At 38.3% G+C, this 12,745-nt stretch overlaps 1 protein-coding gene and 1 long non-coding RNA gene across 5 annotated transcripts in view; one reads left to right on the top strand and one right to left on the bottom strand.

The window, feature by feature from the left end:
- The window catches only part of LOC104587336 (ras-related protein RABC2a), a 26,814-nt gene extending 18,397 nt beyond the window's left edge, over positions 1–8,417 (top strand). For all 3 annotated transcript variants that reach the window (XM_010244897.3, XM_019196002.2, XM_010244895.3), the window contains 3 exons: positions 1,812–1,933; positions 2,765–2,893; positions 8,023–8,417. In XM_010244897.3, coding sequence (XP_010243199.1) covers positions 1,812–1,933; positions 2,765–2,893; positions 8,023–8,133 — 362 coding nt within the window. In that variant the 3' untranslated portion in view covers positions 8,134–8,417. The remainder of the gene's footprint in view (positions 1–1,811; positions 1,934–2,764; positions 2,894–8,022) is intronic.
- On the bottom strand, positions 1,940–12,745 carry LOC109114012 (uncharacterized). Of its 2 annotated transcripts, XR_016082643.1 has the most exons (3): positions 8,920–12,722; positions 8,698–8,791; positions 1,940–2,216 (listed from the first exon to the last, which is right to left on the bottom strand). It is a non-coding gene; the product is annotated as an uncharacterized LOC109114012 (long non-coding RNA). The 2 variants fall into 2 exon arrangements; XR_002022105.2 differs by lacking the exon at positions 1,940–2,216 and having other exon boundaries at positions 8,257–8,791; positions 8,920–12,745.

The raw sequence follows: 12,745 nt of genomic DNA, 5'->3' as shown, positions 1-12,745 counted from the left end.
TAGGCTGAGAGTCTAAAATTTGATGCCACACCCTTAACATTGTTATTTATACTGAGATGAGAAAACTGCAAGTTTCTTTTTTACTTCTTTTGAAGGGCTACACAACAGGGGGTAGCCCATCCCCCAACCCAGCTGCAGGTGGAATCCGATCCCAAGTCTCCGCTACAACCAGTGGGAGACCTTACCAACCTGCTGGTTGGCACCTTGCAGGGAAAAAAAAACTTCAACAATACAGCATAAGTAAAAAGATAACACAGCCCACGGGGCCTAGCAGACCACTTAAACACTCCCCCTCAAGCTAAGCATAAATGTCAAACATGCACAGCTTGATAAGATTGTCTTAACACCTTTAGTCAAACAACCAGTGAGCTGTCTTCTAACTTGTCTTCCAGCTTCAACTTAGTTTCTTTCTCGTTCAATATCTTATTTGTATGTCAGGATTTTTTTTCTTCAAGGTGTATTGTTGCACCTAGACTAGCTATTTCCCAAGTTTAGAAGTTGGTTGCTTCATCAAACTTGCTAGTCACTCATAGGATGAGATTTGGAATTTAGTGGTGCTTTTATGTTGCAATGGACACTTTAGTGTACCATCACTTTCTTGGAAGACTTATTTGCTTCAATGAATGTGCACTTTAGGCTGGTTTCCTGAAGTTTCTAAGAAAATTTTGGGTAAGAAGGATAAGGCTGGTATTCTAGGGAGATGCAATGATCATCGGGTTGCCAAAGTGGTAGTTAGAAAACTAGGTAAAAACTTGGGCCGAAGGAGGACAGAGAATATTAATGTTGAACTTTCTGAAGTTTTAGAGGCTTCAAAGAAATCCAGAGGTTCAATTAACTCCCATATTGTTTATGTAACCAAGGTCTTCTTGTGATTAAAAGATAGACTTGTCAGGGTGGTCTTAGAAACAAATTTAAAAGGTTGTACAAGAGAAAGGGGTGAAATTCGAAGCTTTGAATCAAAGGGTTTCTGTGGGGGAAGGTCAAAATTATGAAGTCTATAATAGGGAGAAGAATTTTTTGGTGGAGGCGAAGCAGGGAAGTGTGGATCTAAATAAAATTGTTGATAGGGAGGTGATGGTAAGCAAGTCTTTGTTTTTTTTTCTTGGGCAGAGAGGCTTTTCCTGGAAGAGCATTTGAAGAGTTCGAGAAGAGAATGAAGAGAGTCTTAAGAAAAACACAACAGGGGAAGGGGGTGAGACATGGAATGAGGAATAAGGGCAGGAAGAGGATTTTAATGGGGAGGATTAACTGGGGTTTTAGGTGGAGGAGGCCAGAGTGGGTCTGGCATCAGTGGGTGAAGGGAGGGGGATTTTGCTCAAATTTCTAGATTAGAGTTTGGGGAGAGTTTTTAGGATTTGTTTGAGTTTGAAAGATGTCAATCTGTACGTTTATTTGATTAGTCAATAGTTTGAGACTTTGAGTTGGAGGTGTTTCCTTAACACCTTTAAGAGGATGTAATCAGCTTCCTTTTTATTTTTAATATTACTATAAAAAGGTGCAAACGCTGAACCAAAGTGAATTTGTAACCTTGGAATTAGTGTTTATACCCATTACAACCAAATGCTTTTGGTAAGAGTACAAAATTTATCAATGCAAAATCAAACCAAGTTTGCATTTGCACAGAACATATTTACATTTGCACGTTTACCAAACACAGCCTTATAGTTTCATGCTTCTCGTAGGCAACATGACTGGAGCATTCTTTAACCTTTTTTTTAATCCCTTCTCCTGTATCTTTTTGGTTTTGTTCCTTCCCCCATGATTTGATTAGTTGGAGATTAACTCATTCTCACTTTTACTTCTTATTTTAGTTTATGATGTGACACGGAGAGAAACCTTCACAAATTTGTCGGATGTATGGAAAAAGGAGATAGAACTATACTCCACTAATCAGGATTGTATAAAGGTGCTGGTTGGGAACAAAGTTGATAAGGTAACTTGTAAAGTATTTCTATCTTTACCATATTGTAAATTCCTTGTTCATGGTGCTGGTATGCTTGCTAAATTGGTTAGAAGATTTTAATGGAACTGTCTGAAGGCTGTTTTCTGATAACCTTGTTGCTCACTGATGGATTCTGAATCTTAGAATTGTTTATTCTTAATGACAGAACTTTCTTATGGTGCTACTTTGGCAGTTTCTTGTATGTTCCTTATAGATTACTATGAAAATTTCCTCTGATCTGAAGTTCTTGCACTCTAGCTACATTATCCATTACCTGCGGTAAATAAAACATAAAAATCAGAAGAAAAATCATGAGGACACCAAATCCCTGTTTCAATTTGCATATATGCATTGTAAATTGTAATATGTCACATCTAGATGCCACAATGAGGTAGTACGAGTGCTTTCCAGCATTTTCCTCTCATTCTGAGGTGAGAGAAATGACTTCTTTTAATAGGGATTTTTCCAGCTGTATTACTTTTCCTTGTCACTCAAAAAAGAAAGAAAGAAAGAAAGAACAAGGATATAGAAAATGAAATAAAAGTATATTGTTATTCCTGTCGATCACTTTTCAACATCAGATTGAAGGTTATTAAGAATTTATATGTACAGTTTACCCTTGTAAATTCCATCTACTACCAATTAGGGCCTTGATACATGAATTTCCTACAAAGTACACTAGCAGTGAATGTAGGAAATTCATGATACATGCATTAAAATTTATACATACACGTATATCTATTTGTTTTCTGTCATGCTTATATTTAGTTTACTTGTAAAGAGTTCAGTTATTCAAATTGACGACACATGTAATGCTTTCAGGATAGTGAAAGAGCTGTAAGCAGAGCAGAGGGAATTGCTTTAGCAGAAGATTATGGATGTTTATTTCTTGAATGTAGTGCCAAAACCCGAGAAAATGTGGAGCAATGTTTTAAAGAACTTGCTTTAAAGGTACATATAGTCAAAATGCATGTATTATTTTTTGACCATCCAGAAAGTTAGATCATAGTGTGATTTCAATAATCATACCAACACTTTTTTTTTTCACTCAAATTAGGTAGCTATTGATAACAACATAATTTACAATGAGTATAGTTATTGCCCACTCTTCTCTATCTTTATCAATGGAACAGAAGAGGACCACTTTGAGGGAGGTGTAGTGTACTCATGGAAACCCTCTTTCCACTTATATTCATGTTGCTTTCCAAAAGGAAGAAGCACATAATTGGCCCAATGAACTGGCAGGATCTTTGGGTTGTAGACATGGTGCTCTGCCAACAACATGCTTGGGCCTTCACTTGGTTTTAACTACTGCTCTAAATTTATAGAGTACAGTTATAGAAAGATTTGATACAAAGCTAATGGGTTGGAAAACTCATCAAAGTTATGTTACTTGGATATGGAAAGGAAAGAGCCAGACAATGTGTCAGATACTGAATTTATAGTAAACATTGAAGTATCTAACAATGGCATCCTTGTACAGGTATCTGGGTGTCATAGATCACAAGTGCATTGTCAAGCCCACGTATTTATTATCATTAATCTTCTCTTTGCTAGCATAGGTAGCTGAAATCATAATAAAAAAGGAAGGGATTTTTTGTGGGATGGACTAAAGGCTATTTGGACTATCACCCAATGTTGGCCCCAGCAATCCATGGTCTTGGAAGAGTTGGAGTGGATACATTTGGCACTTCTTGCACAAATTGACCATCTTCAGACTTAAACCCAAGTTTTCACACTTGTCAGTCCAAAATTTTACCATTGCACCAAGCAATAACCTCGTGCTGATGACAAGAAACTCTATTTAGTATAATGGAATAAAATTTGCACACAGAGAGAATGGGAGCTAGATCCAAGATGCCATAAATTGATAAACAAGGAGCTGATCAGAAAATGGATTTCGGAGGTATAGGATTGAACCAATGTTGGGGACAGGTATGGAAAATGAGTTTGGAAGTAGCACTCTTGGAAGGGATTCCAATCCAACCTAGGAAACATATGGTTCCAATTTGTGGTGTGGCATTATGAACCATTCCTTAGGTTTTAAGAAGAAAAAAAAAAGCGATCTCTTTTGAGGTAGAAAATGGCTTTTGGGTGTGCTTTTCGGAGGGCAAATGGTGTGGACTTTCATCAGAGAGATAAAAAAGGAACAAATGGACAAATAGTGTGGAGGATAATCCCAGCTTTAGGTGTCTCCAACCATGTTAGGACAAGCCGCACTGAACCCAGGCCGGTGTATGGAAATAACCAGCCCAAACTCAAGACCTACAAAAGAAGAACTCCATGTCAGCTCTCAGGTCCAACTAATGACAGGGTGGCATAACTGAATGTAACAAGAACTGGGAATTGACTTCCAAGAATGTAACAGAATAACAACCTCATGAATAAATACAATCAGAGGAAGGAAAGGGGAGGACGACTATTCAGACAAATCTCTCTCTCTCTCTCTCTCTCTCACACATTCAAGGAGGCGGTTCCTCATTAGAACCCTGTGTCAGGCAGTTCCTAACAAACCATGTATCAAATTGCTGTAAATAAGGATGCAACCTATCCAAGTCGTGCTATGAAATGGATATATGGCCCCTATATATATTCCAACTAAGATTTGCTTCTTCATGTGAACAGCCAAACTCATGTCTTTAACAAGGTTTGACTAAATATAACCTCATTCCAAGGGGCCGGGACATCAGAAATGTATGCAGTGTATATGATGCCTCTCCAGCATCTCTCTTGATATATTGTAGCTTCTCCATTCAGGTTTAGGTTCATTTTGTAAAAGTGTTCTGGAGGCAACAGGTTATCCCAGTCAACCCAGTAAGTAGCCTGTGAGTACAGTAAGCAAAACACCTCCTGTGAAATTTGAACTTATTTGCTGTAGCCTGTATGTTGGGTGTGTATGGAAAGAAAGGTATAACATAGTCTATCAGTATAACTGTGAGTCCTTGTATAGAATGCACAATATTTCATTGGTGGGCTTCTATGTTGGCTGATTCTGATACAATATCTTTTCTACTTGTGTTAGGATTGGGAAAGAATTATTTTTGATTCTTAGGTCAGGGATTACTTGTAGATTTTGTATATGAGCTGGAAGCCTAGACATGTATTACACTGAATGACCCTATACAGCTAATAATTTTTTGTCAGTAACTGAAAGGGATTCATTAAATTAGCAAAGAAAAAAAATTACATTTCTTGGGTAGCCTCGGCTATCTCCAATACAACTTAACTAAAAACAAAAACTACAAACTTTACTTTTTGAAAGTTACAACTGAGCCCAAAAACACTGCTCTCTATTAACCCCTTGCTTTGCTAGATGATCAGCTATGCTGTTATCTGCCCTTGGAACTCATTGAATTATCACCTGCATATCCCTTGATAACCTTTTGAATTTTTTAATTTCCTGAAGCACCATGGAGTCTTCTCCTCTTGTTTCCACCAGCTGATGATTACTTTTGGATTTCCTTCAATGATTAGCTTATTTGCCCCTATCTCCATGGCTTTTTGCACCCCAAACATCACTGCACTCAACTCAGCTGTTGTGGAGTCTCCTACCCCAAGAGATCCTGAATATAGAGCCAAGAATACTCCTTTCTCATTCCTAAGCACCCCTCCAAATCCAGATGGACTTGGATTACCAAAACTACTGCCACCAAAATTCAACTTAATAAATCCAGCCAAAGGTGGACCCCAATGCCTGAAAAGTCTCTGCTTTGAAGATGAAGAGGCTGCAACTATCCCCCACTTTCTTATTACATCATCAAAGGTAAAGTCCGAGAATAAATTCAATGACTTCACCTAATGTGCCACCTTTACCTTAATACCTTCTACCAATGCTTCTTTATTTTTTTCTCTTTCCCTCAAAGAATCTTAGTTTTCTTTCCTCCCAAATTGTCCATAACAACACTGCTCTTGTGCATCTCCATAGCAATCTCTCCCCCTTCTCTTTGACCATCTAAAGGTAGAAGAATCAAACAGCCTATCCAAACTGGTTGGAGTATTCCACTTGCATTCAAAAAGACAAAAGAACCACTCCCAAATGCAGCAAGCAAAGGGGCAGGAAATTAGCAGATGATAAGTAGTTTCACCATTAGATTCACACAAAACACATCAATTTGGGGAAAGGCAACAACCAGGTCTCGTCTTCTGCAACAAGTCACAAGTACTGATAGCACCATGGAAAACCTCCCTACAAAAAGTGGGGTGGGGGGGGATAGGTCGACACCAAACATCTTTAACAATTACCCAATTCTGTGTCTCTCACACTCCCCCAAAAAACTAAATTCCACCCAAACCCAGAAAGCGGAGGAGAGGGGATTAGAAACTCAGGAATAGGTCTTCCCTTGAATGATGACATGGCAAACAAAGAAGGAAAAAGATCCTTTAATGGAGTTTCACCCACCCACAAGTCCACAAGCAACCCTATACAGCTAATAATACAAACAAATCATACATTATCTATCAAAAAATTATATATTACAAAGGTTTTCAGCAGTTAATTAGTGATAGTAATACACTCAAATGATGGTGGCCATGTTTGTCATGGGGGATAAAGTATTCATGGTTCATTTGTTAAAACTTTTGATGTTGAAATGTCGTAACAATAATTGTAGAGGGATTTTTAAATTAAACACTAGTTTCTAACTGACTCAGTCATTGGTCTAGAGCCAAGTAATTAATTGTCTTAGTTTCTTTTTTTTTTTTTTATTACTTCTGTTTTTCTTTTGATGGAGATTGCTTTCTCCAACATTAAGGTATATTATGATAACTACTACAACATTGATGCGTGGTACTCAGTTGTTATGTCATTATTATAAGGTTATCCTTGAAAATAATTTGTGGCTTATTCACATGCTACCAGTTCTGCAACACACTTTTTTATGGAAATTCATGTCAAGATTATAAAGAACCTTATTTTATCAACTAGCCTTTATAACTGATGAATACTTGAATTATTAACTCTAGGAAACTAACAGCTTCATGTCATGCCCATATGCTGTACCAATAAACTGCTACCACGTTCAGCATGATGTACAACACAGAATAGAATGTATCCTTTTGGTATGATGGAAAGCTTGTTGACCTGCCAGGATCAGTGTAATGTGGGTCCACTTGCCTGAATTAGCCTTCATGTGTATTACCAGTTAGTTCAGGTGGATTGGGTGGCAACATTGACGAACCACTGCTCAACATACATAGGCTCCTAGCCTTGATATGTAGTCCATTGCAGAAGCTTCAGTTGAGTTTTTGGTGGCAGATCTCTGAGGTGCAGATGAACTCATGGCTGAGCCCCTAGATGTTTTGGACTCTGTCGTGCTTCAGGTTGACTGATTATTTTGGCCGTTCAAACTTTAGTATCAAGGAAGTGGGAACACCTTAAGACAGTAAGATGGGTTTAGGGTTCACTCTAACCTCATAACATTAGGTTGTTTTAGATGACCTACTCTGTGAACAATTTGGTATTGTAAGTTAAATCATTTAATTTGGCTTTAGATATGGGTATAGATCCCTAAGCACACATTGCATAACCAAGTATAGCATGGGAGTGCTTTTGAATTGTACAGATTGTGCATATGTAGTCTACCACGGGGTGAGGTAAATTTTGACAATCTAATAATTGTGAGGGCATACTTCTGCATATTACTGATGTCTGATGGTTGCTAATTATGTCATGGGAATGTAAGCAACCATCTAGATCAACAAAATAAAAATGATTAAACATTTAATTGATAGAGCTCCCAAAGAATTTAAAAACTAAATTCATTTGATATAGGCAGCTTATTAAAAACTTGGAAACTATCAAGAGCTTCAGAGGAATTTAACTAGACACAACTGTCGTGTGTTAAATTCATTCGATATAGACATCATAATAAGTTGAAACCTTCTTTGAAAAAGAAATTATTGAAAAAAGAAGCCACGTTTTCTTCATAGATTGTGCACAAAGGGATAAACAAGAGGATACAAATTTGGAATGGGGCAGGGGTACTGGGGGGACTTAAGTAGTTTAGTTTGTTTCCTGAATAAATTTTATTTCGTTGTCTAGTTCTCTACAAGTTTTCTGACCATTTTAGATTACTTTTCAGATATCCGAGGTTCCTAGCTTATTGGAAGAGGGATCTACTTCAGCAAAGAGGAATATTTTAAAACAGAAACAAGAGTATCAGGCACCTCCCAAAGGTGGTTGTTGCTCTTGATATGCTGAATGTGTCCAAAGGATGACCTAGAAATGAAGTCTGAGGTCCAGAAGAAGCAGTGCTAACAGTGGTTTGACAGTTAGATTATGCAACTCTTTGTGGTGGAATGATGTATATTGTGGATTGTTTTCTTCAATTTCTTGTTTCTGGTGATGTTGTTTTTAAGTCTTCATTGTCTTCCTGGGTCAAGGTGTTGGTTATATAATATCAACTAGATTATGTAAAGAAATTGAGACAGGAAATGTTAATGTACACAAAAATGGAGTAATATTTGTTTGTTCCTACATGAGCTGCATGAACCGTTTTCTCCGAGGTGTAAACGGTCTTGTTTTCACACTGAAGTTGATTTTTGTTGAATAAGAAAGTGAATAGGCCCTGCTGCGAATATCAAGAGAAGATGGTTTTGCCTTATGGTGCATTATTTTGTCAACGATAGCATGCCAAGGATTAGCATATCCATAACAATGCTGTTTCCCTCTGGTTATGGAGGGTGACAGAAACAGAAGAATCAATTTAAATGAATCCCAAAATAAGAATTCACGTAAGGTCTACAGAGCTGCATACCGATATATATATATATATATGGTTCTCTTTCAAAGGTGCATTTGATGCTGCTACCTGATCGGAAGCACAATCTCCGGGCATCTCCATTCGAGAGCTGAAAAAGGACAGCAGTTAGAGTTTAGACAATAAAAGAGAGAGAGAGAGAGAGAGAGAGAGAGAGAGAGAGAGAGAGAGATTCTGTTAGATCAACTGATCAAGGAGTATAAAACGTCTAGCTCCAACCTCCAGCTCTAAGACAGAAGGGCAAAAAGGCTGCCAAAGTCCCGACTGAAAAGGAACTAAAGGGTCCTCCAGTCATGGGCGTTGAGATGGTGCTCCTTCCATTGGACAAAATATGAGGTACAGGGAATCTAATTCAAGGATCCAGCTCCAGAGAGGGCCACGAGATTTTTGTCAGACATCATCAACCACAACGAAGACGACGACATGATTGCCTACTTTTTCGAATCAGTCCAAGACTCAGGAATTCTAGAATTTATGAGGTGTATCGAGTGTCATGCATGCCAAGTGTAAGAACTAGAATCACATGCTGAAACTGAAGTCTATTGTTGTTGATATAGAACTCCCAAGCATAGTTTTGAGTCTTTGAGAGTCTTCTGGTCCTGGATTAAAAATCATCAACAATAACAATCATGGCGAGATAAGCACCGATCCATTCAAGGTGCACCTTTTATAACTTCAACTAGACATGAGTAATGCCTATTACAGAGTGGAACGGAGCTTCCTTCAGGGGATCATGGTAAGGTGGGTGATAGAGTGCATCTCAACAGTCAACTATAGGATTCTTATAAACGGTGCTCCTGGGGAGATTTTGAAACCAAAGAAAGGACTGGCAAGGAGATCCCCTATCTCCTTACTTATTTCTTCTAGTTTCAGAAATCCTATCTATAAAAGTCAATGATCTGGTGAATTCTAACCGGCTGTCAGGCATAAAACTTAACAGAGGTTTCCCTGTGATCTCACATCCATTTTTTGTAAATGATAGCTATTTATTCACCAGTGCAAGTCCATCTGAACGACAGATTCTTCTAGAAGCTTTACATGATTATGAACAGGCATCGGGGCAGCAGGTAAACTTATCTAAATCAGAAGTCTATTTCAGTTAAATTTGCATCCTAGGCTTCAAAAAATGTTAGCAAGAACTTTGGGTATGAAAGAGTAGCAAATCCATCCATTTACTTAGGGCTACATACAGCATTAGGGAGATAAAAAAAAAAAAAATCCTTATATGGGCACCTGGTAGAGAGAATAGAGAGCAAAACAAAAAGTTGGCATGAATTTCTACTCTCTCAAGCAGGGAAGGAGGTTCTCTTGAAGTCAGTGGTAGCAGCTATTCCTTCTTATACTATGTCTTGTTTCCTGTTACCAAAAACAATATGTGAAGCTATCTCTAAGCTAAAAAGAGAGTGTTGGTGGAGGGATGGAAATACAAAGAAAAAAAATTCACTGGGTAAGTTGGGACAATTGCTGCAAAAATAAATTAAATGGGTGAAGGGCCCTCATAATTTCAATTTAGCTCTCCTGGCAAAACAAGCTTGGAGGTTGTGCACAGAGGAAGAGAATCTATGGGTTAAAGTCATCAAGGCAAAATACCTAAAAAATAAAAATTTCCTAGTGGATGATCTTCCAAAAAGAGGGTCCTTGCTAGCTGCCAGACAGGTTCTAAGATATGGGGCTTGCTGGGCAGTTAATAATGGTGAACAGATCAAAATATGGAGGGATCCGTGGCTGCCAAAAGTCCCTGGATTCAGAATTCAAAGACCTAGACCTCAGGGAAGAAATTTGAAGGTAGTAAAGGATTTAATAAACCCGGGGGGGATCCTGGAATGAAATGCTTATCAGATCAAATTTTAGTGAGCTAATTTCGGAGAACATCCTTAGGATACCTTTAGCAGAAGGCTCTTGGCAAGATAGGCTTACCTGGACTATAAATGAGAATGGATGTTTTTACAGTGAAATCGGCCTATTATGTAGCAAGAAATCTAGATCAAAATCTGGGTAGGGGAATGGAAAATGAAGAGAAGGAAAACAGAATCCTCAAAAAATACCACTGGAAAGCCATTTGGGAAATGAAATTAGATCCAAAACTAAAACTTTCTTATGGAAATATTGTTGGAATGCATTGCCAGGTAGAGAAAATTTAAATAAGAGAAGAGTAGAGGTTACAGAATATTGTCCCATCTGCTCTAAGGAAGTGGAAACAATAGCGCATTCTCCTCTTCTGCTATCATGCTAAATCAATATGGTTTGCCTGTTCTTTAAATGTGAAAACAGAAAACTTAAATTCTGATTGGTCTTTTGGGAAATGGTTTTCCAAATGGTATGATCTTTGTGAGGATCAAAAGGAACCCAAGGAACAATTATTAGTAACTTCTACTATTGTTCTGTGGGAAATTTGGAAGAGCCGTAATGCTTTCATATTTGAAAACTCTGCTATTAATCCTTCTATTACTGTGATGCCAAATTGCCAATTATCAAGATGATGCAGGAGAGGAAGTTGATTTCCCAACAAGGATGGCTGCATTATTCTCCAGCCCCTAATCAATCTAGACTTGCATCTTTTTGGAAGCCCCCTATAGAAGGAGAGATCGAGTTTAACATTGATGGAAGCTTTTTGTTGAGAGGCCCGGCTGGTTTTGAAGTGGTTGCCAGGGACTTCAAAGGGGAAGTGATTGCAGTTTCTTTTGGGAATAGTAAGGTAAACTCCCCCAGCCCAAGCCTTTTGTCATGGCCTGAAGCTGGCGAATTATTTAGAAGGAAGAAAGATTGTGTTCGAAAGTGATTGTCAAGCTTTGGTCACAACAGTCTACAAAAGAAATGCCTTCTTAGCTAATGATGCTGTTTTTCTGGTTCAGGATTTTCTAAATAGTTTGCAAAATTTGAACATCTCAGTGTCTTTTGTAAATAGGAATGCAAACTCTATGGTTGGAGGGAGATTCAAAATTTCAAGAATTTCTCCTCCCTCCCTTGTTCTTTGAGTTGTCTTTTCCTCTTCCCTCTCTTGAATGCATGGGAAGATTCTTTATCCCACATTGTTTGGGAAAAGAGTAGAGGTAGAATATATCTATAGTTTTGTTCTCTCTATGGGTAGGGATTCATAGGAGAAAAGCACTATACATATCCCATACATGTGAGGGGGGGCACACATGTCGAGCCGGGTTGGGCCAGGTTGGGGCGAGGGCGAGGGTGAGGGCAAAGTATGTGTACGTGCATGTAATGCACCAAATTGGTTTTGTTTTTACCCGATTAATCGTTTGATTTTTAAATTTTAAATTTCAAATTTAATTTTTGAATGTTTTTCTTTTTCTTTTTCATGTTTCTTCCTTTCTGTGTCTCTTCAAACAAGTGCATTGTTCTAAAGAGGTCCCTATCTGAAAGGACACCTCTGTGTCCATTCGGGTGATTGAGAACACTCTATAAAAGGAGTGTTGGTCGACCTAATTTTCACACACCAACATTTTTGACAGTCTTCTCTGTCAATCTGTGCATCAATTCTCTGTGGTTTGCGGAGGTCTAGTAAGCGAGTGCACGTCTACCAGTGGCCTGTGGGTTGTTTTATCTTGGCGACCGATTTGCAATCACCCCGCTGCACCATAGGGGGCAAATGTGGTTTTAAGGAGAGTGACCAAGTGGCATGACTCAACCCTCCTCTCTGCAACTTCTCAGTTTCACAATTCTGCAACATCACACTCTTGCAAGTTCCAATTTAGAAAGCGATTACCAATAAGTTTCATTCTGCTCTATTATTTTCCAACAATGGCCCATAAGCAAGCTATCAGGAGGTTGAAAGAGTTTGGTTTGTATATTCAAGCAATCCCGGGTTGGATCTGGGAGTTAGCATACATAGGCTTTTCGGTTTTTCACCAAACATAGTTTTTACTTTTTAGGCTTTCCATGTAGAATCCATCTTGCTCGTCTCCAAAGAGTAAAGTTGTAATTTTTCAACTATAAGACCCTTTTACTTTAAAAAACCTAGCGATAGTCAAATTCTTGTTACTAGTTTCTGGGTTGATAGTCCTATTGATATGCTTATCGAAGCTACAAGATG

Source organism: Nelumbo nucifera, chromosome 2 (genome assembly GCF_055504915.1).
Source record: "Nelumbo nucifera cultivar China Antique chromosome 2, China Antique-T2T, whole genome shotgun sequence".
NCBI classification, from domain to species: Eukaryota; Viridiplantae; Streptophyta; class Magnoliopsida; order Proteales; family Nelumbonaceae; genus Nelumbo; species Nelumbo nucifera.
Note: the sequence above shows the minus strand (reverse complement) of the source record. Positions and strands in the feature narration are given on the sequence as shown.